The sequence below is a fragment of the Bradysia coprophila genome, unplaced genomic scaffold (genome assembly GCF_014529535.1).
Source record: "Bradysia coprophila strain Holo2 unplaced genomic scaffold, BU_Bcop_v1 contig_138, whole genome shotgun sequence".
NCBI lineage: Eukaryota > Metazoa > Arthropoda > Insecta > Diptera > Sciaridae > Bradysia > Bradysia coprophila.
Window position 1 is genome coordinate 10,283,389 of NW_023503409.1, and position 27,918 is coordinate 10,311,306.

Below are 27,918 nucleotides of genomic sequence, written 5' to 3' on the forward strand. Positions count from 1 at the left end.
AAAAAAAACTTAGCCAAGATTTTCCGGTAGCACCTAATTAAGTATGGTTTCCACTCAACAAAAAGTACTTTGTGAGAGAACGAGCTGTCAAGTAAACAAACCAAAAATTTAAAAAAATTATTTCGCCTCTCACACGGAGTACTTTTTTGGTAAGTGGAAATCAAGCCTTAGAGACAGTGAGAACGCACGACTTAACCAGGAAAGAGACACATTTTTAATATTCTTCAAATTCATTTTTTCAGCATTTTCATTTTACAGTCTCGTTAATTCTAATTAGAAAATTTTCTTCGCCATCCATATTAACCTAACACTCGCAAATTTCTACGACTGCGTAACCTGCAAACTAAGGGGTAACCCACCGGTAAACTTGCAAACGAAATTCTAATAATCCCCTCGATAAATACAAAACTGCTCTATATATAAAAGTCGCACAACAGCTGATTCACTCGAAGAATACATCTCTCTGTCAACACAAGCACGGGGAAAACTTGCATAAGCTTTGAGCACACATTTCAGCTCTCACAGCAAGTGGCTGCTAAATACGTATGCGTATACAGTATATAGCAACGTCTACATGCATAAGAACCATATCAACAAACACATACTCGCTATTTGAACATTGAATATTATCTGAGTCAGTCAGTTTGTTTTGTGCACTTAAGTATACAAAAAGTGTATTCAATTTTGCTTTTGAAAAACATTTTGTATTTTGTTAGATCGAACCATTTATTGGCAGAACTCTTTTTTTTCGTGTACAAATCAGGATTCGATGCGTCCAATAGCAACCATCTCGATTAAACGAAAAAATTCAATCATTTGTTGATTCCACACAGAAAAATTCAACGAAAACTGCGAGAAATAATTTGAAAATGCAAACGAACCGATCCAAATAAATCAATTACTGTCTCGGCTTTATGCGAATTGAAATGAAAATAATTAAATTTGTGTAATTGTCGGTCAAAGGTTAAATTGATTAAATTCTCGTATTGTGTGAGAAATTGTGTGTGTTATTTTGCCCAAAATTCACGCGGATATCGCGCTAAATGTGTGGAACAATCATAACGACAACAGCACCAACAAAAGAGAGTGCCGTATGAATAATTGAATTTTTTGAATTTTTTTCTTTGGTTTAAATATCTCGTACACCACACTGTTTAAGTGATAAGAATTATTTATGAGCAAAGTCATTACTAATGTAATCGTTCGCATTGATAAGGCAGGAATGACAGACAAAAGATACCGTGTTGTGCTTGGTAGTGTTACATTTCTACCTTCTATTGTGTGCTGAAAAAAAAGTTGTTACGATACAAGTCAAGAGACTTTCTTGGTTCTTTTTCACGCTGCGCAGCTGTGCAAATCAATGGGACTCAAAGCTAGCAACTAAAGAGTGTTTTCTGTAGAAAAAGCTGTGAACGAGGGACAAGCACAAGGTAAATTTTGAAAAGAGAATACAGATTAGACATTCTCCTGTGTATAGTGTGTTTCGCGTTAAATTACATGCACCTACCGCTATATACACACGGAGCCAATAAATGTTTACATAATTTGAAAATGATTTATAAATGCAGGGCATTCAACGACACTTCGATACAATGTAACGAATTATTTTTCTCGACATCTTATGTTTGCTGAAATTTTCGTCAACAGATTTTTGCCAACTCAATATCAGATTAGATTAGATAATTTTGTAATTTTGTAATCACCCATCGATAAGAAAATAGTTTTTCAACTTTTTTCCCGAATGGCATGAATGCGGAGATCATATAAGCTAATTGGAAACATTTTATCGCTCCAATGTACGGACCGAATAATATTATTCATTATTGTCGGAGAGTGTCTGAAGCAAATAGTTCGGCTTTGAAACTGTCTTCTACAATTGGAGATAGTCGCTTTCCTGAGAAACTATCGGGATATTTACACTGATAGCTAATTAGGAGTCTAAAACTACGTAAAGTTCTAGTTCCACAATAGGAATGGCCAATTTACGAATCAGATAAAAATGAGTTTTTGAGGTGGGTCTACAATTTAGTCCACAACCACTCTATTCAGTTGTAAACTCAGACAAACCTTTTCGATGTCTTCTGTAACGCTTGAACGACGCTCAGAATTATTTTCAAATTCTGGAGGTTGAGAAAATGAAATAGAATTTCTGCCTCACCCATATGTTCCTATCCAGATTAATTTAAGGCGATGTTTTGTATGAAAACAATTATTTTACGCGTGAGTTAACAGATGACTCGGCTAATCATATTCTATTGACAAAAACGTCAATAATGAGAGGTAGCTCTGGGTAGATTGTTCTTTTATCTTACCTCTTAAAAATACATCCATCAAATAAAGTAATAGATCGGATGGTAAAATCTGCTGATAATGATTGCCGTCTGTGGAAGGTTAACACAATTGAAGTAGGAGATTTCGTATAAAATACGTGAAATTGTTTTCAACAAGAGAAGTAGTAGATTTAGTTGTTATATAGTAACTGTAGTTTCAATGACTTTAACATTTTTTCTTTCTGTAACGATCACGCAAACTTTCCACTTTCGACACAGATATCACAGAAAAAACGGACGTTTAACACAATTCGCCTGTAGAGGTGCCACATTTTTTTATAGTACTTCATTCTTACTGGACTATTTTTTTGTGAAACAACTTCACATTGATTCATTCCTATGAAATGTCACAGCAGTGAAGTTGATTCACATGAAAATAAGCGCAGTGACAGCAGTAATTTTATGAGAGAATGTACTAAAATATGGGAAAACTCTATTACATTTCTTCTTAGTTTCTAAACATCATTCTTCTATTATTCAAACATCAGAAACTTTTGGAATTTTAAATAAGAAATTCTTAACCGGCAGAAATAACTTATCGTTAAATTGTACTCATAAGTCTTCATTATCCGACGATGGTTTCAACTGCCACGCTGTCATTATTATCATCAGGGTCTTTTCTATCGACTCTACTATTTCTACTGTTTTTTCCGGATGAATCATGTAACATGATTTTCCTATACCTTTACACTTCGTCAGACCTCTTCAAAGTGGTCGTCATTTCCATTTCCATCAATAAAATTCGACTTAGTTTTGTGTATCACCAATACCGGTATATATACCAAGCTTGTACATAAAAGGTAGATCAATTAAGTATTTTAGTCATGAATTATGTTCACTTTCTAAAAACGTTTTAAAACAAAATTCAATCAAAACATTACGTTCAAATTTGATAACAACTCAGAGTCTGCATTCTATACCTAAAATCGTTTATCTCAGCTAGAGGGACGTAATGTGAACTTTACCTGTCGCTTTGTTCGTGTAAGCTTGGGTTCACAGATTCAAATATTGTATGCAACTCGAAATGAATGTTTTGTATACAATTGATTGAATAACCATTGTCATTGGTCCGGGTGTCAAATTCCACACTGTAAAGAAGAACATTCACTCACCAGTTCATCAATCTACTATTTTTCTAAACAGTTGTCTATGTGTGCTTAAGAATTCAACATGCAAAAAGCTAATTTCATTTTATTGTACATTTATATCTGTAATCAGCCATACACTTAAAGGTCATCCAACGAGACGGCGACAATATTTTATTGATTAACTTAGTGTAACACGAAAAGTTAAATATTAACGTTTCGCGAATTGCATTGATAATGAAGTTTTCTCTTGGTGAACTAAAGAAAAAGTCCGGAATTTTTGTCTGCTTCACTACATTCAATTGACGGTTTATGTGGTGAAAATGTATCTCGACTATCCATGTGTAAATACATGCATTTCAATACATTTTATACGAAAGTATTGAGCGAAAATAATCAAATGATATGACAAATACACAATTTATGTATAAATACATTCAGGTAACTGCTGTCTGATAATAAAAAAAAAACTCATTACAAAACAGCAGCAATGTATTACGAAAAAACCGTGCTGCAGATACAATTTTATTGATTTGGTTCGGTGGTGTACAGAATAACAACGTAATTTAATATCCCTTTCGACGATAAATCCACTTCAGGAGAGAAGCCATGCAATTTCGATTATTTTTTTTCCGTTGTTGTTTCTTGTTTCTATTGCCATTATTTACACAATATTGCCCACCAAGAATAAGTAAACAAAACCCAGATCAATTCCCTGGCTCAACCTCTGCACTGTATGTGCAAAAACAAATTGTATTTGATTGCCACAACAATGTGTAATCAATTCATCTGTGGCCCATTTACCATGTACTCTCGAAGACGTGCCGTATTTACATGATGGAACGTAGTTCGTAATGTGCGGTGGATACGTTTCGTAATTATCACACACGGCTATTGATCTGTTATCGATAACAACGACAAAAATAATGACGAGCTCTGGGTAATATGGTCTTTTATATAGCAGAATGCATGCTAAAGGAGTTGAAGTACAAGATTTGAAATCAACCGATTTTCATCTTAGACAATGTAAATACAACGCACAGGATGCCTACACATTAAAGAACAGTACAGAAGAGCCTATGTGAATGAGTAATACATGTGTGCGAAATTAGGCGGCTCGCCTTCGGCTCTCCCGCCGCAAACATCGCACACATGTATTACTCATTTACATAGGCTCTGCTGTAATCTACTATAATATATGGAAGTAACAGACCCGATAATGATACTGGTCATATGCTTGCCGTCTGTAACTTGTTAATTCATTCGAGATTACTAAACACACTACACTATTACAAATAGGTTGTAATAGATATAAGCACAATTCAAATGAATTAAAAGGTGTGACAGCAATCACTAAGATGAGATAAAGTTCTTCACAGTTCAAAAAAATGATGTAAGTTCGAGCAGTCGTGAACGATTGTCTATCGAAAGTCGGACCTTTGTTTGAACTAATTTTTAGACCCGTACGAAGTACTGGGGTCTTATAGGTTTACGCATACGTTTGTAACACGTCGAATTGGACTCCCTGAGTAAGGGGAAACCTATTGTGGTTGTCTAGAGATGCCAAATCCGCGAAAAGAAAATGTCCGTCTGTCTGTCCGTCTGTCTGTCTGCACGATAACTTGAGTAAAACGCATCCGATTTTGAAAATTCGAAGATGAGTGATTTTGGATCGACCCCTCCCGAGCTGTGGCCCAATAAGTGCTTTACGGTTTTTCGAAGATATCTCCGGACATTTAAACGTTAAACTTGTAAGTGATACGTCAAATAAAAGGTATTTACAATACCGATCGACAAAAAAAAAGTTTATGGAAATCGGATGACCGACTCGTGAGTTAGACCCCTTGGTGTGAAACAGGCACAGTGCGGCAAGCAGTTTTTGCTTGTAGGTCGGCCACATTTGAACATATTTCGTCTGTTTTAGCTTTATTAGATACGTATTGACCGTACCAATCAGGGAAAAAAAAGTTTTTGAAATTATGTTCTCCGGAGCGTGAGCTAGGTCTCTTGGAGTGAGCTCTTATCTGGCTACTCGGAAGTACAGTGAACGTGGTGTATTTTGACAATATCTCGAGTAAATTTTGACCGAATTTCATGAATTTTTTTTTTGTTTGAAAGGTATTAACGAATGTAAAGCGTCGGTACTATTTTCGGTTTCCTAACAAAATGGCTGCCGGCGGCCATATTGGATTTTATTAAAAGTGATATAAAGTGGGAAAAATGATGCTTAGCGAGTTTCTGTTAACATGGAAATAATGTGTTAAGTGTGAGGGGTTTCAGGGATTCCATATATGGACATCTATATATACCTATATACAGCTATATTGAGCTATATACAGGCATATAGAGCTATATAATAGCATATTCCTCTGTGAAATGTTTATTTACAGTGAAATATAGGTAAATATAGCGGTATATAGCTGTTTAAATAGGAATTTATGAAATTTGACTTCGTACGGGGCTGTCTATATTGCCTCCGGCAATTTAATTGTATATGATAACAAGGCAAAGAGTGGATAATGTAAGTGATTTAAAAGGAAGAATAGTTTTTCAGCAGAGAAGAAAATGAAGTAAGAGAAATGAAGAGTTTCACATTAAAGGCTTTTGATACGAATAGGTGTTTCGTACGGGTCGGCGTTAGCTATGTTTCTCTTATTAAGTTGGGCTCAAAATAAACTTTTCCCTTTTCTTGTGGACTATTCGCTCAACTCGTTCCAATCGTTCCACTTTCACGCCCTAAATGAAACTATTCTCCAAGCCAAGCTTCGCACATCTGCAAAATTTTGGTATAAATTTGCGTTATCTGACATTTTCATACTGAAATTTCAATTGTACCAAAGGCTCTATGTAAGGTATAGAGCCTTTGATTGCACATACAACCAACACACATGGATCTTGTACTTGCTATAAAAGCTTTGACAGTTTGTGAAACAAACGAAACTGTTGTTTCCAAAAAAAATCAAACAATTTATTTCGTGTTCATTTTAGTCATTTGTCGTTAAACATTTCAAGCACGAAGCAGAAGGAAAAAGATTGGCGTTTCGCCATGTTCAATTTACAAAAATTCGTTGAAATAACTCTGAAAAATGTTCGATGAACATTGTCTGTTCCCCTGTGAATAACTACTTACCTCAAATCAACTAAAGCCTTTAAGAACGGTCGCTCATTGCTGCCAGTCTGTGAACGGATATCAATCAAAATCTTTCACTTTCAGTTTCCGTGACTGAACAATTTGACGTAATATTAACGCCGTATTGCATGATGTTGATGTAATAACCTCTGGGTTGTTTCCCTTTGCTGTTTATTATTTACAATCTTCTTATTTGTGAAGACTCTTTCGTAGTATTGGAAACAGCAATATTAACTGATAGCACAGCAGTTGGAACACAAAGTTCAAAATAAATGTGAACCAACAGTCGACAATCTTTCTACGGGGAAAAATTAAAAAAAAAATCTTTTCGATATGCTCGTTTCGCCTGAAACATCCGCGTTATCGAATATTGATTGCAGCACATGTAAAGTATCATTTGAGGGCTTCATTCATGGATTTCATATGTCATATCACAGTGAGTATAGAATTATATCGTATACCAACAACCAACGCCCTCAAATTTTCTTCATTATTATACTGAACTCGTTACTTTCGCATGTATGCACGACGTGCTACTTATTCTCATTGTAGAAATGAGCTTAAGATTTAAGACACAGAAGATGGTGTTTTTAATCCTTTCCTCCAGATATTAATCTGGCGACCATCTGTGCAATTTTATATCAATCATTTTGCATTTACATTGCTTAATCAATTAAAGCACAGTACCGCTCTCTCCTACGGGACAGACTTTCAGGGCCTATTTATTGGTAAACTTTTTTTTTAACGAAAGTTACCACCGAAAGCTACCAAAATTTACCGAATTTATCGGAACATAAATTCGATGAATTTTTGGCGAATTTCAGTAAATAAATTTACTAATTATAGACCCTGCGGGCAATAACGTGCCAACTCGCCAAAAAAACGAGCCATCAGAACAGTCGGAGCGTTTGCTGCGACTGAACCCCGTACAAACCCGTATATCTATTGCGTACGTGACCCTAGTGCGTCTGTCACCCTACTTTGACCGTAAGCCTATTGCGCCGGTTAATGTAGTTAAAGTAAAATTATTATGGAATGTGTACATCTTAGAAATTGCGCATAGCGCAATTACGAAGCCCCGTACGACGCGACGTTCCTTTCAAATTCAAATGAAACAAAAATTTCAAATCGCTCTAAAAATTTTATTTTTTTGTAAGGCCTAGTATCGGCCTCAGTCCGAGGACCCAAATTTAAAATTTTTTTCAACTACATTCTATTCGGCCTTTGATTACCTTCCAAATGAAACAAAAATTACGAAAAACGGATGAAATTTGCTCGAGTTATATGTAAAATACACATAGGGCCCTAGTAGTGGCCTTAGTCCAAGGACCCAAATTTAATTTTTTTTTCAACAACATTCTATTCGGCCTTTGATTACCTTCCAAATGAAACAAAAATTACGAAAAACGGATGAAATTTACTCGAGTTATATGTGAAATACACATAGGGCCCTAGTAGCGGCCTTAGGCCAAGGACCCAAATTTAATTTTTTTTCAACAACATTCTATTCGGCCTTCGATTACCTTCCAATTCAAACGAAAATTACGAAAAACGAATGAAATTTACTCGAGTTCTATGTAAAATACACATAGGGCCCTAGTAGCATTTCACTTCTAAGGCCCTAACTCACGGTCCACTCACCCGATTTAAAAAAAAAATTTTTTCCTGGATTGGTATTGACAATACCTATCATTTGCCATGTCATTTACATTTCCATCGTTCGTTTTGCCATAAATATCACCAAAAGACCTTAAATCACTTAGGTGGCCCTAACTCTTGATTTACTAGATTTACTAGATATCGACGTGACGGACAGACGGACAGAAGGACAGACGGACAGATAAAATTTTTATTGCTGATTCGTCATCTATGAACATAGGCAAACACTTTGCCCTTACCGTCTGCTTCGAATTCCATCAATTACACACGGCATCGCAATCCTATAAGCCCCTTTGTACTTCGTACGGGGCTAAAGACTCGGAAACATACGGCGCTATTAATCAAACTGATGTAACCACAAATACCAATACGTTTGAAGCGAAATGAATCCTAAGTTGAAACTAAAAACCTTATCCGACTTTTCACGACTTATTTACCGTTCTTCGAACAAACAAATTTGTCGTTGCCTCACACATTCATTTTTACCTAAAAAAAACGGTGTAAAAGCAATAAATCCTCGACTTTATACCAAAAGTTGGTCTACCATCGTCATTTTATATAATCAGTTCCATATCGTCAGTCAACGCGTCGTTGCGCTTATACAAAAAGCTCTGTTTCGTATTGCATTTCAATATTTGCTGAATGTCCATATGTTTACATTTGTACAACATTCATTCCGTTTATCGCTGAACGGCCGATCCACAGTAAATAAACAATTCAGTGTCTGTTCTGACTAAAATTTCAATTATAAATCGGATTTTAGTTATTAGTCGTCAGTGCAAACAACTTCGGAAGAGTAAAATTATTATTTAATTTAAGCGAGTGTCTCTGAGGTGAGTTAATGTTTTCACATACGATAGCTTGAATATATGGGAAATGAGTTCGCGAAAACAACTAACGTAGAAATAGTACACCACCTTCTCACTTTTGTATTGTTTCTTCTATTCACATTCTGGTTATAATCCCATATAACGAGTCGACTGAGTATATTTGTGCGATGCCGTAACTAATTTAATTTATTTGAGCTGTAACAGCCAGACGTGCTCGACTTGATCACTAGATTTTTGAATTTCTATCAAAACGGTTTAGGACTTAGTGCTGCTGCTCTAATACATACTGCTGTGTGATAATAAAACGTGGTTTTATCGCTTTCGGTTTCCAGAAGTGAAACGTTTAATTTAGGGTCTTGTGTTTTGAATGATGAAATTTATGTAATGTTTGTGATGGTGTGTTAGGTGTGATTAGCTGTTAAGCAAATATAGCCAAGAAAGATACGTAGATTTTATGTCCCTTAAACGTTTTTAATTGTTTTTCTGTTTGAACGGTGAACGGATTTGTACAACATAGATAAAGTTATGAATCGTTTCGACTTTAATCTCGCTTATCGACAATATGAACAAATCTGATTCAAATGATACGTTAGAAGAAGTGTATTTGTCTAATTCGTCTTTATTGTCTGAATCAACAAACTTTTCCGACGATGCTTTAAACGATAAAAATATCAGAATCGAGGAACCAACAACAACAACAAACAAAAGAAAAGGTCGTCTCGCAACGGCATTCCGATCATTTCGCAGAAAGAAAATCGAATCAAAACCTTCGGAAGAATACCCGGGAAAGTCGGAAACTCCAGACTCTCAACGGAAGTCAGTCAAAAGTGATAAAAAAGGTAGCAGAGCGTCCAGACTGGTGAAGAGACTGTCGATGAGTGGAATAAGACGAACAAAAAAATCGACTGATAATCTCAAACGGGAAACACCCGAAGGAGCCACACTGAGTGTATCAGAAATCAGTTTACTGGAAATCGAAGCTGATGACACAACATCCACTGTCAACACAACGACCAATAAAGTACCAAGAAAAGGTGATCAACTGCAAATCACCATATCCGGTAAAAAAATCGAACGACGGAGCGACGCAATAGGCAATCCGATATCTGACACTAAAATCACTGAAGCAGAACCATCGAAACCGCAAAGAAAACCAAAGAAATTCAATATCACCGTCAGTGATCAAGACGCATCACCGAACGTTCAGGCCCCACCAATACCGTACAGCATATGTGGATCAGATATTTCAGTCAGTTCGATTTCAACCGTTGAGAAAATCAGTCACACTCACTCAATCGAACAGTCTTCGATTTCTAGTACTGGTGTGATAAAGAAATCGTCATTTCGCAAACCGAACAAGAGACCTCTGTCAATGTCATCCAGTAAGACGGGCTCACTGGAACGTGGTCGACGTTTCCCTCGACCAGCAGATGATGCGAAAACCGATGTAGCAACTGGATCCGTCAGTGTAGACAGTGCAAGTGGATCAAAAACAACTGATCTTCCAGCTAAGATTGGTCCTCAACCAAAGCCAACAGCATCGCAATCCGTCACCCCAATCGAAGACAAGCCAAAAATTGCATTTGAGGTAGGAACAAAAGTTCGACCATTGTCGACACCAAATCTCAATCGAATCGAAACGATTGTAAGCTATTCGGGTCGTGATGAATTCAGTACATTGGACACCAGTAAATGTACTGAGGGTTCGTCTGAATCGAAAAGTGATACGGCGAGACGACGAATTGCCTATGTTGCGGCACCTGCGATCAGTGTCGCAGAAGATGAACCGGCTGATAGTTTTTTGTCCGTGGAACCACTGAGTCATTTGTCGGGTATCAGTGAATATAATTCGTTGGATTCCGATTTTTCATTGCCACCGTTGTTTGGGGATGTAATTGATGATGACGGGGTTGGTGGTATTTTGAATCAAATTTTATTTGTTAGAATTTTCCTCTTTAGTTTTAACCTGTTACAGACTGCAAGCATATGACCAGTGTTATTATCGGATCTATTACTTCTATCGATCAAAATGTTTTTAATCTGTTTGTTTCGAATCTTGTACTTCAAATTTTTTTAACATGCATTTACTATATAAAGGACCATATTACCCAGAGCATGTCATTATTTTTGTCATCGTTATCGATAACAGATGAATAACTGTATGTGACAGGTTAATGATTTGCTCGGCTTCGACGATTTTGAAACATATTTCGATTTTGTGTTTACGATCTGGTCGAGTCGCAGTTCGGTACGAAAAGCATATTACGTTGTTGGTTGATATCACCATTAATTACGAGCGATCCGAGTGCATGCAATACAACATGCTTAGCTTATGTCTCTGGCAGTTATTATTTTTCTTTACTTATCCAATGTAACCACACAGAAACCTTAAAGTTGGTAATTGAATCCAAGTTAAAAGAATCAAATGTCTTTTCACGGATACATTTCATTGTTACTACACTCAATCTACCTACCTACATGCCGTCGTTTGTTTGTCCTATTTAGATTTATTATTATTGAATAACACACACACACACATGTCCGACTATTTGTTTTTAATTAAAAAAACGAAAATTACGAACTGACGACAAAAATATCAGAATTCACAATTCGCTCTTTTTCGATAATATTTTCAGACAAATATGGCTTCGACGCCAGAGAAACGTGAACATTTGTACAAAATATTGGTCATCGGGGAATTGGGAACGGGGAAAACATCATTCATCAAACGTTATGTTCATCAATTCTTTAGTCAAAATTATCGAGCCACAATCGGAGTGGGTAAGTTTAAACCATACACGCTAGCATTCGTAAAACACTGCTTCCAAAAATGTTTCGTTTTGACCTGTGTGGGAGGAGAGGGCCCACTGGGCAGGGCGGCATGTGACTTACTTTTCTCACTAATTCTGACTTTTTTTTTAAAGAAGCGATAGTGACTTACTTTTTTTTGTTTTTTTTTTACTTTTCTAACTATTTCTAACTATTTCGGAAAAAGTATTGAAAATCGGAACCATTTCTTGTTCCAACTAAATATTTATTACACAAAGACATCACAAAATTTGCCTGCGGCGCAAAGATGTACGTAGTAAGGTAACTGACTGAAAGTTGACCTAGTGGAAAAGTGATCTTAAGTTTTCCGTGTAAATTTGTATGAAGAAAAAATTATCGGTCAACTCAACATTCAATAAACCGTGATATGTCCTATGACTTTTGTATAGATAGGACAACTCACGATTCAATGTGTTTGAGATTTGTCAAATTAGGTCAACTTTCAGTCAGTTACCTTATATGAAAATTTTCCGATTTTCCTACGTATTAGGGCAACTCAGTTTTTCTGTTTTTAGTCGTAGAGTATTTTACGGTAGCCCACTTATCCCATGTGAAAATAAAATTCGCTGAGAATTTTTTTTAGCCGAACAGAAAGTAGCCTAAGGTAGCTGTATTCTGGGACTGGTAAGACGACCAGTATCCTACAGATGCTTCTGCAAAGGTTTTATTGTGAACGCAATCTAGATGTCCCCATCCCCATACGACATTCAAACAAAAATATATTAAGAAGCAGAAATTTAAAACATTTTAAGTTTTTGTGTTGACAAGGTTCAAAAATAGGGTGACTATATATGAATGGAGAAAATCATCTCCTGGAAAACCTCCAGCTGATGCGATTTTTTGACATAAATTCAATTGTATTTAACAAAAAACACATTCAAAATAGAGGAACAGTGAAAATCAGCTTTTGGGAGGGATTTTTTTATCCTTAAAAATGCTCAAAGGTTCGCCCTATTTTTGGACCTTGACAATACAAAACTTAGTTTCTGCTTCCAGTGCTTCTATTACTTTATAATGAATTGAAATACCTCTCAAATGAGCTATGTTCTGCTGTGCCAGCTACGGCTCTACTCGTACGTTTTCGGAATAAAATTAAAGCAAAATAAAATGATCGAGTCTAGTTTTTGACAATTGAATTTCAACTGTCAAAAACCAGATTTTATTTTGCTTTTATCCGCACAAGCTTCGACCTCGGCTTCGACTAAAAAAGTGTATCTACGGATAACTAAACTAAATGTGGAAAACCGATGTACGTATAACAATTGAAAAACCTAATCTATCGAGGAATCATGGTCAAAAAAGGAACGTGAGGTAAAATTATATTTAAATTTTAAATCAAGTTTTTGAGTAAAATTCCTTACTTGGCATGGCCAAGTTGGCAATGGAATAAATGGTGTAAATGGTAATTCTTGTGTGTTTACCAACCTCGGCTACGATTCGATCGCCAATTCGATCGATCACAAGCAGTGCCATTTCCAGCATTTGTTCCATTGGTAAGTAATGTACTATTTGAATCAAGCGAAGGTAAACAATTTTAAAGGACTAGTCACTCTTGTTTTTAGCAATCTTTCAGTTTGATGAGGTAAGCGAGAAATAACTTCGATATTTTATTTTTCCCATAAACAATTCTAAATTTTTGATCACCTTCCTTTACTGTCCTTTATGGTACATTCAGATATTATCGATTTAATAAAAGTGTCTGTTTAAACATGTGCCGTTGAGTTTTAAGTATTATGGAGTTATTTTGATAGCTCATCGTCTCGTAGATATATTTGCTCTAAAAAAACGTTTGTAAAAATAAAGTTGCATTTTGTGAGTCATGTCAGTTTAAGGGACAAATACAAGTAATCAGATAACAATAAGTTCTTAGTCAAATCGTCAAAACTAAGTTTATTATTATTTTCTGATCTCCCAATCACACTTTGTGATAAAGAAAAAGGCTTTGTCTCAATAAAGTAACCAATAAATCATAATCGAATTTCGTGCTTCTTTTTCAAGATTTTTAAACCTCCTGCCTGCTGCTAACAAGCGCTAAAGTGTACTTTACTCTTTCTTAGTAGAAAGCAAAAGTGTGTGCTTGAAATTCACGTTTTAGAGCTAGTTTTTGTTCACTATTCGGTCACTTTTTATAAATCAATCGATAGTGAGAATACCAACTATTTTCGGAAAATTTGATCACTTTTTCACTATTTTCTGAAGAAAAATCACATGCCGCCCTGCCACTGGGTAAAACAACTGATTGGATGCAGGTACTAGGCCTGTTCAGACAAACATTTTTTTTGAATTATCTTGACGAAGATCTGTTATTTGGATCATAATTTGTTGTAGAATCACGGCAGAGTAAAATAAACCAGACAGGAGCGGTTCATTTTTGAAAAGTCAAATAAGTGACCTAATACATTGTATGGAAATGAACTCGAATGAATTAATTTTATTCGTAAAATATAAAGCTACTGGATAATTCATGTCCTTAGACAAACCAAGCGCTCTTGCCTGGTTTATTTTACTCTGCCGTGGTAGAATAAAGGAAAATACTGGGCCGGTCATATGAAAGTGTATGATTTCTGAGAATTAAAATGTTTTGAAAAGAAGAAGAATGGGTATGAAGGTCGATATACTGCACACTTTCATATGAACGGCGTTGGTATACACACTTTCTAAGCTGCGCAAGGCAGTTTCATTTCCTTAGAATTCGCTAGAGATCATCACTTTTGAGATGTATATGCGTCAAGATTTTTCCATTTTTTTTTTGTTTTGCCTGAACAGATACGTAGTTTACTGTTTAAAAAGGAAACAATGATAAAACGTTCCGTCTTTCCCTAAACTCCATTTAGATTTTGCATTGAAAGTGTTAAACTGGGATAACAACACAATAATACGTCTTCAGCTATGGGATATTGCAGGTTTGTAACTTTGTGGTTCCCTTCAGTGACTGTATAAGAAACACGAACAATTTGAAACCTTTAGGACAGGAGAGATTCGGCAATATGACCCGTGTCTACTATAAAGAAGCAGTTGGAGCCTTTATTGTGTTCGATGTAACGCGAAGTGCCACATTTGATGCAGTTGTTAAGTGGAAACAGGTCCGTTGAACACTACAGATTCATTCTTACCTTTCATCGGACGGTTTCATTGAATTGTTTTCATTCTTCAACAGGATTTAGATTCGAAAGTGCAATTACCGAACGGAAGTCCCATTCCTTGTATTCTATTAGCGAATAAGGTGAGAACGATTCCCTCTTGCCCATTTGCAAGGCGGTTCAACACGATTACCTTACGATAAGTAACGATCGAATTATGTTCTTCCAGTGTGATCAACAGAAACAAGGTATGGCTGCTACGCCCGACAAAATGAACGAGTACGTAAAAGAGCACGGATTTGCCGGTTGGTTCGAAACATCTGCCAAAGAGAATGTACATATTGAAGAAGCTGCTAGAGCCTTAGTAAACAAGGTAAGTAATGGGCTAGCTGATGCAGGAATTATAGTCTTTCACTGCATTCGACCTTTGCTCCTTCACATTACAGATATTACTTAATGACAAGTTGATCAGTACAAATGACATTGGTGATCCGGACAAATTTGGTTTGGAAGCAACCAGTCAACAACCAAAGAAAAACTGTTCCTGCTGACTACTATTGTCGAAGCGTTTAGAAAATCAAAATGAAAAATCAAGAAAATTTGCAACTATCCTGCCATTTTTGTCGTCAACTTTAGGAAATTAAATTTTGAAACAAAAAATAAATCAAAAATTCTATTTGCCATCCGAAAGCTTATTATCAAATCTAGTTGAATCGAAATGGATTCGGCACATTTTTCCACTTTACTTTTCACCGTTCCACCATATAGAACAGTTGCCATTTTACACTTTAGCAAAAAATAAAAATAACAAAAATTGAAGGATCTAGCGGATGCATTGCGACTAATCATCGGCTCACCAACGAATTGAAAGTTTTTTGAGTCTATTTCGACGAAGGTATTTCTCATGTGATCAAAGTTGCTGAAATTTTCGGTTGGAAACACCACCGCAAATTTCAACAAGTTGAGAGAAAAATCATTTCCGAAATTTGGCTCTCGATCGTTTTAAATTTTCAATTGTTAGGCCGACTTTTCCATTTGCATCCGCATTTTCGCATTCCTTCCATTGACCAATTTTTACATATTTTATACACACAATGCATATTTATAGAGGCTATTATTGAGGTGGTTGTTGCCATTTTTTTAAACATAAATTTTTGAATAATTCGAGTACGAAATTAGGGTACATTTTTTACTTAAAGCGCATTAAATGATGTAATGATCGATGATGATGATGAAAATTAATATATTTCAATAAAGTTATTTGTTAAGATGACGGTGTTTGATTGTCTCCAGAAATAGTTCCATGACCAGCATTTGAGAGTAACTTCAAGTCAGGTCAATTTTTGGTGGGCTACAAATTTAGAAAAATAAATATTTTGAAATAAAATCCTGGCTAGTTTTGGAGTTTCAGATCGATTATGGAGTTGTCGGTTTTGACTGACGAAAGTAAATTTTTACTCGAAACGGACAGCTTACAATTATTTTACGATGGGCAATAGTTGGTAACATAACTCGCGAAGAAAAGTAGAGTTTTCATGTAAAATTCCCGAGGTCAATAAACACACGAAAACGAGTTATGTAATGGATTTTACTACATGCTGAAATGCATCGAAAGTAGTGCTTGAAACATGAAGAGTACGGTTTCCGACGCATGTAGCATGTAAAGGTAATATAAACCATCATCTAAGAGCCTGGCTGTTTTTTCAGCTTGAAATATAAATTTATGGCAGTTATCAGAAATAGTATTTTTCCGATGGGCAAATATTGATTGAAAATCCTTTGTTATCCAAAATTGTACGAAAGAAAATCCTCAAGAAAATCGGAAAATTCGTAGAATCCTTTTGAAGAAAATCCTTGAAAAATAAAAAAACCTTTGAAAATCCATCTAGAATCAGTAAAAAATCCTCTGAAAATCTTTGTCAATGAAATTTACAAATATCTGCCACTCCAACGCAAAATTTTGTCAAGTTTCACCCTAGAGTACCACTTTTGCGTTGGCCACTCACATTTTTCTAACAGCTCTTTTTTGATTTTTTTGACTTTTGACGCTGTACTGCCTACATTTTGGGTAAAATAAAAATTTATAAATTTTAACTGTTTTTAGTTTGTCCACAAATTCAAACAAAACTGCTCAGCTCACATATAATTCTTGAAACGGTTTTACCACTACCAAGCGAGTGCGTGTAACTATTTCACCCGAAAAAACAGGTACAAACACTTTTGTTCAGATGATTGGACTAGCTGATAAACGACTGAAGCAAATTAATGTCTAAATCTCAATGATGTCTCCTGTAACCTCGAACTATAAAAAGAAATCTTCAATCTTCCTTCTTCACGATGTCCGATATGTGGGTCAGTCGACCTACTCCAAAGATTTTTGAGTCAGTTTTTTATTTCCAATTTTAACCGAAATAAATTTACAAATTGTGTCTTTAAGATGCTATGGACTCATTTAATGAAGTTCACATGCAAGGTGATACATTCTGATATTTCTCAACACTTTCAGTAGTCATTTGGTGACCAGAAGTACTCAATGATCTGTATGTCTATGGATCTGTAGTTTATCAAGAGGTCGTTTAAAAAAAACTTCTTCTACGAAATGATCACCTTGAAATTCTCTATCGAACGCACCATAAACGTTCGGAAACAAGATTGGTGTGTCCGATTCAAAAAAAACTTTCACCCTCAAGACATTTTTTACCAGTGACAAGAGTACCAGTTTTGTTCCTTTTTAACTTCATGAATGAAATCACGACAATGTACCCTTAAAGAGATTGTATTTTTCCCGAATTATTTGAATAAAGGCTGACGATTATTTATAAAAACTAATAATAATATCCTTCCATAAGAAGGGATTGTTGTTTATGCGTTTGAAATGCTATTACAAAATTTAGAACGATATTTGCTGAAATGATCACGCACGGGAATCCGAGTGAATATGAAGTCATCTCGAGATTGGATTCACCATTTCATATACCAATTTTTAAACCAGCTGCAACCAAAAAGTGACCATTGGTGATATGATTCTGCAAAAAAAAATTTAGACATAAATTTCGAGATCCATGTTTTCAAACGTTTGCCGAGCATAAAGACTTTTTTGCGCCTGACAATCATAATTCGACGCTTTTCGTCACTCACTCTAATGATGAAATGTGCGTTTTTTCGGTACTGCTCACACCACGATGGCCGCGTCCGAAAAAGTAACTTTTACGGCCGTTGATTGCGTCCATAAAAGTTACTTTTTCGGACGCAAAAGATGATTCTTAGAATTTCAACGTTTATTCTCGCAAATTATAATACACAAAGTCAAGCATTTTGTTTACTTTTGGTAAATATTTATCGTGCAGTTGCTCAGTACCTTGATTTCCAGGTTACTGTTCCGTTTCGGTGACACAGGAATGTTCAAGCACGATGCAACCGTTTGCGACTGCGACTGAATAACTGTTGCTGTATAATTCACTGAATCCAATTGGCCAGTAACCGAATTCCAGGAGCAACGTCGACCGAATCCATTTGTCGAATCACCGAATTGAATGGAGCAATTGCATGTACCGAACTGACCGGAGGAACTGTAATATCCGAATTCACTCGTGCACCGTCGACATACTTGACTGGCTCAACTTCATCCATTTGTCCAACCACCGAATCGACTACAGCAGTGTCGACAGAAATTATGTTGCTCGCAGAAGATGTGGACGCATCACTTACATCAACTAAGCTGACTGTTGATGTGGGTCGGATACCCAGGATATGTCCTGCAATTTTTCGTTTGTTGTTGATCGATGTCTTGATATATTTCTCGGTCATGCTTTCGTTCATCCAACCGCAATGTTGCTGATTTTTTAGGTAAAAGGTTCCGAATTACTATCTCAGCCTCCATCTCAATATGTATCGAAAAAGTCGTCTTCGGCCTCGGATCCGCTCATTTTGCTTTTTTTTGCAACACTAAATTATTTTACGTAGCCTTGAGTCGACACTCAAAATTGAACTAAATTGAATGTTCATGCGTCGTTTACGATTATTTGGTTTGGGTGCAACATTGATTTTTACATGACGGCCATTTTTATTTCACCGTAGAGTGATTTTCATTTTTATTTAAATTTGTGTTTCGTCTCATTATGATCGTCAGGCGCAAAAAACGTAGTTCGTAACTCGTGATGAAAGCAAAATTTTTCAGGACACGTTGTAAGCTTGTCCTAATCGGCTTCGCCTCGTTAGGACAAGCTTACGACTAGTCCTGAAAAATTTCCCTTTTCATCACTCGTAACGAAAAATACTATTGTCTTCATTAGATTAGGCAAACCAACATACCTGCAATATCACATACGGTGTTTCCGTTTACATCTTTCGCGTAAATGTTCACATTCTTCTCTAGAATAAGCTTGACATGCTCCGTGCAACGTCCTAATATCATCGAATTGAAACGTTTCATTAACATCCTTAGGCTACAGTTTTGATATTATAATATACCTGACAAGGCATAGATTACAGCACTCCATCCATCGTTATTACGAACATTCACATCGGCATTATATTTTAACAGTAATTTGACGATTTCGGTTGAATCTGAATTGTCGCATCCTGGTTGGAAAATTCAAATGCATTGCATCCGTTAGGGGGTCTTCCATAAAGAACGTCCGCATCAAAACAGTCAACCCCCTCTTCTGGTGGACAGAAATTCGAAACAAGTCGTAATTTTGTTTTGTTTTTAAGAACATACCGTGTCTCTTCCAGTCGAATAGTTATAAAAGAAGACATTTAAGTTACCCCCTCTTAAAAATTAATTTTTAGAAATTGATTATACGATACTTTTTTGGATATTCTTTAATGAATTTTTTCAATTGAGACTGCGAAAAAAATCATTAAAAAACTGACGTCTAAATTTCGTTCACCCACCACACATACACACCACACTATACATTCAATCTAGCACACTACACAACATAAAAGCGTTCGAAGTAAATATCATTTTGTCTGAACCCGTGGCTTTGGCGCTAGAGCTCCCGTGTTCAAATCCGAGGCTGGGCAAGATGATTTTTCCTTCATTTGCTTTCTATGTAACACTTACTCATCGATATTCTAATGTGTCCGCTGCCAATTCGCAACGTTAAAAATATCGATAAATCTTATTTTTTGGTCACTTCCAGTCCGGTTTTTAGAACCTCCACCCACTCCCTAGTGCGAACGTCTTTCATGGACGAATCCAAGTTAATTATCTATTTATTTCGATATCGATAATATTGCAAGCGCTTTCATTCACCAATAAGATAGAAAGGTTGAATGATTTGAACGAAATTAAGAATTTTGGGATCGCGAATCGATTCGTATTTGTAGAACGAATCGATGAGACACACACTGCCATTTTGCACAATGACGAAATGTGGATTTCGGTCAAACCATTGAAACCTGCTTTTGGATAAATGCAAGCGTTTGCATGAATAAACTACAAAAAATTACGGTTAGCTGCCGTCATAAATGGGGTGCGTCCAAAGTTATCTTTCGCATTTACGTCGGAATTACTTTGAAGGAGTATTTCGACAACTGCACTACTTCTACCTGAAAGAGTGCACCAATAGTATTTTTCGTACCAAGACAGGAAATGACGATTTTTTCAGCACCAGTCCTAAGTTTTCAATTAGGACGTGTGCTGAAAAAATCCATTTCCTGTCGAGGTACGAACAACGTTTTGTGCATCGGACAACTGAAATAGACAAAACACATCAATTTACTTGAAAACATACACACTTCACATTCACCATATTAAATTTAATCAATCGTATAGTCCTAGAAAAATGCATGTAATTCTTTATGTAATTCCCGCACTATAAATCGTAAAGAAATGAAGTTTTTTCCCGCACGATTCGGGATTGGTTCGGGAAAAACTGACATTTCTTAATGAAAAATCATGGCAAAATAGGTCGTATTTCAGTTGTCGGATGCACAAAATATTATTCACCTGCATCAGAATGCTCTTTGTGAAACTGGTCTTACCTCCATCACACGCGATGTTAAGTGGTGTCGTATGTAGGTGGTCTGTTGCATTTACATCTGCACCATTTTCAATCAGCTTCTTAACGACTGCATAAATTTTGTTTCTGTCGTAATTTCTACTACTATGCATCAAATTATAACTAAGAATGAAAGTTTGTAGTGCTGTACTTTCGGAAAATTTTGCTTTAGCGTTAATATCAGCACCTTCGTCGACAAGTAATTGAATCACATCTACAAGTGCTGAAATAAACAGAAATGAGTTTATTTCAACACAAGCGAAAAGCGTAATGTTCACTGTAATTCGGATTAGAGGCCTTGAGCTGCTGAACATCGGGACAAAGAATTTTCTCGCCATTCGCCGAACAAACAGAGTAAAATTCTTCAAAATGACGTTGAAAGTCGTCATGATGGGCTCCTAAAAAAGAAATTAATGCAATCTACCATTCGATCTTATGAAAAACGTAAGCAAAATGTCTTTTGTATGGATGGGTCATTAATTAATGGTGATAAAGTTGATTTAAATTACCCATTCGAGCCACGTGCTCTATAGCGGCATGATTTGTTTCTACTGGAGCGAACATGCCCTCGAGGTATGCTGTTCGGTTGATTAAAGATGAGTATTTGAATCCATACGATAACAATAAATTATGGAGAAAAAAGTATTGAATTTTTTCATTTAAAATTCCAGCGGATTTATACCGAGTCATCGACTTACCTCTCAATGTTATATTTCTGCATCAACAATTGCAAAAGAAAGGCTAAATGGATTATTTAATTTAAGGAATAGTAAATTGCGTGCTTGCTTGTAAGTTTTTAGACCCGTACGAAGTACAACGCATACGTTTGTAGCACGTCGAATTGGACTCCCTGAGTAAGGGGAAACCGATTGTGGTTGTCTAGAGATATCTCGAGTAAAGTTTGAGCGGATTTTTTTTTTGTTTGAAAGATATTAACGAATGTAAAGCGTCAGTATTATTTCCGGTCTCCTAACAAAATGGCTGCCGGCAGCTATATTGGATTTTAGTAAAAGTGAAATATCTTGGTGAAAATGGTACTTAGAGAGTTTCTGTTAACAGAGAAGTAATTGATTATCTGTGTAGGTCGTTTTCGGCATCCTATACATGGACATCTATATATAACTGTATACAGCTATATTCATCTGTGAAATGTTTATTTATAGTGGAATATAGGTATTAAAGGGCAAATAGGTTTTTAGAAGAGCAGAGAATGATGTGAGAGAGATGATGAGTTTCACATTATAAGCTTTTGATACAAATAGGTGTTTCGTACGGGTCGGCGTTAGCTATGTTTTGTTTTAGAGTTTGTAATCCCAACTTACAAGCAAGAACGTACCATATTTTGCATGCTTGTGGTTAACATTATTTCGTGTATTCGTTGGTGAGTAGCACATATTTTACCTGTCAGCGGGAACTTCTAAAAATTAACAAAAATGAATGAATATGAACTAATTTGATCGACTACGACATGATTGAAAATGAGAAGGAACGTACCTTCGGATGAGGTAGACGATGCAAGATATAAGAAAACCAACAAAATGATGGTCCTCATTTCGATGAACACAGACATCTCTTCGAAAAAAATTTAATTTCGATAAGTAGATTTTACGACCAGATATCAATGAAAAATGTTATGCAAATTTCAAATATTAAGATGAACGGTAGAGACTCAAAGAAGCTACTAATTCACACACCGAACTGCTACTCATGCATGTAGGCTCTTATCTTATGTTTTTCGTCTTTTATTCAAAAGGTCAAGAAACGAAGTAAAAGCGAAATTCAAATTCTCATTTTGTGTAGAAAGCCGAAAGTAGCCTTAGATAACAGTTTTCGATTCCTCGGTTTTGGTAAGGTTTAACTTGGAATGGCAAAAGCATTCATATAAAAACATGAATGACCCTGGTGTTGTGTCTTAAATTTCCTTTTTTCCCAATTTTTTGGAGCGTTTGGTATGACAGTATAAAGTCAAAGTTTGGTTTCGTTTGGATTTTTCATGAAATTTCGACTTTGAAACTTCATTTCTGGCAAGTAAAAAAACTGTTTTTTTTGTTTTTAAGTGGTTTTGGTTACTTGTCCTAAAAATTTTCGGTTTTTCCTGAATAACTCGATATTTTCAAGGGGAATTTTTTGGCACCCCTTCCACAAAGGTTCCTCCTGGGATACTATACATATCCCAAAGACTCAATTTGAGATTAGCCAAAAGTGTACCCTTTCCCATACATTGTGGACGTTAACACCCGCACTACAACCAAACCTACAAGATTTGCACAAGCTTTAACAGTGAGCATTGCTAAAAAAAAGGCAGAATTTTGAATTTTTTACAAATGCCCGTCGGAAACGCTTTCATGAAAAATTATTCGATTCTGGTTTTAACTAACATGGTCGGTGAGTGTAGTTTCCCTTGTAAAACGAAACTAAGAAATTTCTTCCGGAAGAGTCAGTTCTTTGGCCACGTAATTCGCCAATTCTTTTAAAATTTATTTACAATTAACGACCGGACGTTTGGATACAATTACCACCCGAATTATGGAAGATGCAAGAGAATACCATGCCGTAAGTTATCAAAATAAAGATATTATGAAGGTTGATGATTGCGAGTTGCTGTGCTAAAAGACGCATTGGATTTAAGACGTACAGGTGCCAAACCTGTGATATTCCTGGGATACTCTAGAAGGACTAGAATTTTCATCCAGTTATTCTATTACTGAATTTGTCGATGCTTGCTGGAATCTACAGAGACTTCCATAAACATTTGAGTTAACTTGCGAACAAGAGGCTCTGATTTTATTGATGAGTACATAATTCCTACTAGGAATTTCCTAACAATTGACTTCTGTACTTCCTATGACATACACATCGACATGTAATCATTAAATCTATTTCTTCTTTTGTTAAATATATCGCCTGTTACAGACGGCAAACATTTGACCATTATTATCATCCGGTCTATTACTTCCATCGATCAAACTATTTTTAATCTGTTGATTTCAAAAGTTGTACTTCAACTTATTTAACATGCAATTTTATTACATAAAGGACCATATTTTTGTCGTCGTTATCGATAACAGATTAGAGAAAAGATATAATAGAAGATATAAAAGATTTATTCAATCAATGGAACTTTAATAAATTCATGTGCTAGTGCATACATAGGTAAACGTTTTTACATCAAATGGAATGTAAGGTGAGGCAGTGCTAAGGCACATTTAAATATCAAAAATGCAGCGTTCAACGCTTGCTTAAATTCCAAAATTTTCTTTGCTAACTCGTCGGAATCGGATGCATTTCTCATTCATCACTATCAGGGGTACAGGTGATCATCGGTTCGGTGATGTTATAACGCTTAATCATTTCCTAAAAAAATCAGAAAAAGGAAATTCGTTGGCCGGACAGATTGGAATAACGAAATATGGGTCGATTACATCACACAACGTCGTTGAGAGATTGCAAATCATTTGATAACTTCCGTTCTGGGCATCTTTTTTCCTATCTGACTCAGATACTGGACGAACGGTAGGGTAACCGTCTGCGTCTCCTCCTATTGCAACAAGTCCGTCGCGCAGCAAAAATGAAACCTGGAAAGCGTTTTGGATGGTTCGCATAAAGTTTGACGGATCGATGATCAATTTGTAATATTTGAGTGGCTCGTTATTGTTGGTCTCGTATAGCTTAAGCGAATAAGAGTTAGAGTCAACAAAACATCGGGAAATCAGTGTCGATCTTGCTGAAGTTGGTATTTTGACGGTTTCATTTAATTTACCTGAATGATTTGGTTGCCTATCACATTTACAGTTGTAGCTTCTTGCTCCTCCTTCCGCTTCCGTTCTTGAACTACCGCTATCGGTTTCATTTGCTGAGACTGCAAACGATAAAAAATGGCTCAAATGTGGATTGGAATGCAGTCTAGGCTGATGCATACATTTTTGATTGGCGTCCTTTTACGTCGTTCCTTCACTTCTTTCTGCGGTAACACAGTCTCAACATCAAATGTTCCGAACAGAGACTGTGAATGCACAATAGTTTTCGACATTCCCAATGCTAACTTTTCGAACAACTTGTTCCAATCTTTGCTGGGGCCAATTGTCCGATTCTGTAAAGTAAGTTCAACTTCTCTGAGCATCAACTTGAGCTCGTTTTGTGATACACTTACTATCGCAGCAACAAATTCATCATCCGCTATCTCCGTATTGCCCATTTTCTGCACAACAGACCCGACTATTTCATGCGCCCCTTTAATGATCTGTGCATCCATGACGACCTCGCAACTATTTTCGACACGTTCTTGACATTGACCCTCTGTGTGGATTTCATCGGTGCATTTGACAACATCGGTCACATTTGTCAGCGTTTGAATGGGAGTCTGATTTTCCGTTGTTGTTTCTGTAGAGTCAGCTATGTTACACTTTTGCTTTCATAAATTAAAATTATCTCAATTCGAGGCACCTATTCTTGAGCAGAGCTCCAGCAACTCCTTATAACGGCTGCGTCGAGCGAAACTCTTCCGGCGATTATCGTCCGATGATGCCATGTTTCAATTATCTTCGTGGACGCTGGATAAAGAAAAAATGAAATTACCACGGAAATAACACGCTTTGAAGATGACAAAAAATGGAGTGACATTTCTCAGCCATCAAATCAGGGTCGTGTCAATCAATCAGAAAAAAGTCTCAGGGTTGGATCTAATTCTATGTCGTTAATGGTCGCTATCCCAATGCAAATTTTAAATTTAGACCTTTCATAAAGCGGTAAGCGTATCGTGACGTAAATCTTCTACTTCTTTTGGTGATCCCTATGCTGAAAAGGAGGTGTTTAATCAATTCAAAGTTTCATTTTCAACAAATTTAAAAGTCCACATGATCTGAGTCACTGAGCCACTTAAAACAAAAGGTCAACTAATGTTATGTAGCAACGCACTTCAAGCAAAAGTGATCATAGTGGTCAGCTGCAGAAGGTGCTCTATATTAGATGAAAATGTTTTTACAGTGTTTTACAGTTGTGCGACAGACTGTCACGTTTCAGTACCCTCTTTAGCCTGTCACATACAGCTATTCATCTGTTATCGATAATGACGACAAAAATAATGACAAGCTCTGGGTAATATGGTCCATTATATCGTAAAATGCATGTTAAGAAGTACAAGATTTGAAATCAACCGATTAAATAGTTATTTGGATCACAAGGGACGAAAGTAAAGAAATTCAGCCGAAGGCGCGGGCAGCAACTCTCGCACACGGTTGAATTTCTTTACTTTCGTCCCTTGTGATCCAAATAACTATTTAACGGTTTTTGAGAAATTTGGACTACTGCGTCGAGAAGGCCCCTCTTGAAAATTCTGTTGATGCTTGAAGTACGTTGTATGTAAACATGCAACCATCTGCGTAATTATTTGTAATACATCGCCAAGAGTTCTTCGTTTAGAGCTTTAAATGTAAATGCAACGCACTGCTCCTAGCATGAACATAAGAAATATTTGGAGGCTGACGAAGTCACAGTAGGCACTGCGTTTCTTTCGTAAAGACAGATGGCTTGTTTCGTTGTATGAGTTAAAACACACTATACAATCAATCTTAAACGGTAGCTCTCATCACAAAAGCCTCCGAATTGGACATTTGTCAAAGTAGTGTTCATGCTAGGAGCAGTGCGTTGGTAAATGTTATTAATTGATAATGGGGCTCAGATAATGAGCCAAAATATTTGGTCGAAATGAATACAAAAAAATTGAGCAAAAAAACATTTTGATTCATGGTGTTATCTGTTCACAATAGTATATTACATCTATCAGACAAATGACAGAAATTGTACTTTTTCGAGTGAATTTCCTTGATTCGAGATGATAACTAGCTAGTTATGACCTATAGGTCAGTTATGACACTAGCATAAATTTCCATCATTTCGGGATTGTAGTGTCTACGCACTCCAAAACAAGAACAGATTAACAATAAGGGGCGTACTCGACGCAGTAGTCAGAATTTTTCATATAAATTCAATTCTTTATGTTGGTACCACTGCGGGGACCAAAATAAGTGGCTTTTTGACCGTTAAAAAATCTGTTCTGGTATCTTGGAGTGCGTCGGTAGTGTATGTAGCTCAAGAATTAGACGACGTACATATTTTGCAGTAGAGTAAATTAAGCTTTTCCTCACATCGTTGAGTAAAATTGATTAGTCGGGTCGAGTATTACTATCAAATATTTTTGAAATAAAATTTCTCCTTGACTGTGTTTAGTTGTTTGAGGTCAATAAATGAATCGTGTTTTATACAACAGAGCTCCGTAATTTTAAAGTTAATTTAAGAAACTTCCTAAGAAAATTAAGAGAATGAAAGGAATGAAACGGATATGGTTGATTTTGATGGTCATTGCTGTTGCTTTCCAGGTTAAGCTTCAATTTGTGTTTGATTGTGCGAAATTCTACTCATTTTTTTGTGAAATGTTTCTAGGACTTTGTCGTGAGCAATGCAGTCCGCAGTGAACCTGTGAGGTGTGGGCTATTAATGTGTCCGCCGATTTTCTGTCCATTTCCTAAACCAACTGTTCAGGACAACGGATGTCCAGGCTGTGCAGATTGTTAATTATGGGTAGACGGTGTGATTGAGTGAAATACAACCAAATTTTAATTGAATCTTTGAGAGAAAATTGTGGTTTCATTTTCACGAGATAATAGTTCATCAACAACAACAACAATGACAACAAAAATGAGCGATAAGTTCTGCTTAAATGTGTTCTCTAATAGAATAGAAAATTGTGTGTCTGATGCACCACAACAAATTTGTTAGAATGCGTTCAGAATTATAGTCTTTCTGGGAATGTGTATGTCCCACAATGCCTATTACGTTTGGACTTCAAGTGAATTTGTATGAAATGGTTTTTAGACCCGTACGAAGTACTGGGGTCTTATAGGTTTACGCATACGTTTGTAACACGTCGAATTGGACTCCCTGAGTAAGGGGAAACCTATTGTGGTTGTCT

At 36.2% G+C, this 27,918-nt stretch overlaps 3 protein-coding genes and 2 long non-coding RNA genes across 10 annotated transcripts in view; 3 read left to right on the forward strand and 2 right to left on the reverse strand.

Moving 5' to 3' along the window:
• The window catches only part of LOC119074105, a 220,534-nt gene extending 197,910 nt beyond the window's left edge, over positions 1–22,624 (reverse strand). The window contains exons 1-7 of the mRNA XM_037180072.1: positions 22,446–22,624; positions 22,353–22,368; positions 21,650–21,666; positions 21,461–21,529; positions 21,230–21,349; positions 21,101–21,174; positions 19,940–20,063 (exon numbers count right to left, since the gene is read on the reverse strand). Of these exons, the coding sequence (XP_037035967.1) occupies positions 19,986–20,063; positions 21,101–21,174; positions 21,230–21,349; positions 21,461–21,529; positions 21,650–21,666; positions 22,353–22,368; positions 22,446–22,521 (450 nt within the window). The 5' untranslated portion in view covers positions 22,522–22,624 and the 3' untranslated portion in view covers positions 19,940–19,985. The remainder of the gene's footprint in view (positions 1–19,939; positions 20,064–21,100; positions 21,175–21,229; positions 21,350–21,460; positions 21,530–21,649; positions 21,667–22,352; positions 22,369–22,445) is intronic.
• On the forward strand, positions 596–15,784 carry LOC119074082 (ras-related protein Rab-32). 4 transcript variants are annotated; one of them, XM_037180036.1, is made up of 7 exons: positions 596–1,430; positions 11,671–11,815; positions 14,698–14,766; positions 14,831–14,946; positions 15,021–15,086; positions 15,173–15,316; positions 15,390–15,784. In XM_037180036.1, exons 2-7 carry the CDS (start codon positions 11,677–11,679, stop codon positions 15,492–15,494), a joined length of 639 nt encoding a protein of 212 aa, XP_037035931.1. In that variant the 5' UTR covers positions 596–1,430; positions 11,671–11,676; the 3' UTR covers positions 15,495–15,784. The 4 variants fall into 4 exon arrangements, with proteins under 4 accessions (XP_037035931.1, XP_037035932.1, XP_037035930.1 ...); XM_037180037.1 differs by lacking the exon at positions 596–1,430 and adding an exon at positions 8,842–9,037; XM_037180035.1 differs by lacking the exon at positions 596–1,430 and adding an exon at positions 9,266–10,622.
• On the forward strand, positions 5,879–27,693 carry LOC119074107. 2 transcript variants are annotated; one of them, XR_005087141.1, is made up of 3 exons: positions 5,879–5,940; positions 22,134–22,246; positions 27,683–27,693. It is a non-coding gene; the product is annotated as an uncharacterized LOC119074107 (long non-coding RNA). The 2 variants fall into 2 exon arrangements; XR_005087142.1 differs by lacking the exon at positions 27,683–27,693 and having other exon boundaries at positions 22,134–22,250.
• On the reverse strand, positions 24,070–25,640 carry LOC119074101 (non-structural maintenance of chromosomes element 4 homolog A-like). Of its 2 annotated transcripts, none has more exons than XM_037180066.1 (6): positions 25,395–25,640; positions 25,102–25,331; positions 24,871–25,041; positions 24,712–24,810; positions 24,374–24,526; positions 24,070–24,305 (listed from the first exon to the last, which is right to left on the reverse strand). In XM_037180066.1, the coding sequence occupies exons 1-6, from the start codon at positions 25,477–25,479 to the stop codon at positions 24,240–24,242; spliced, it is 804 nt and encodes a 267-aa protein (XP_037035961.1). In that variant the 5' UTR covers positions 25,480–25,640; the 3' UTR covers positions 24,070–24,239. The 2 variants fall into 2 exon arrangements, with proteins under 2 accessions (XP_037035961.1, XP_037035960.1); XM_037180065.1 differs by having other exon boundaries at positions 24,374–24,619.
• Positions 27,150–27,585, forward strand: LOC119074108. The gene is made up of 2 exons (XR_005087143.1): positions 27,150–27,325; positions 27,390–27,585. It is a non-coding gene; the product is annotated as an uncharacterized LOC119074108 (long non-coding RNA).
• Positions 27,694–27,918: the final 225 nt, after the last annotated feature.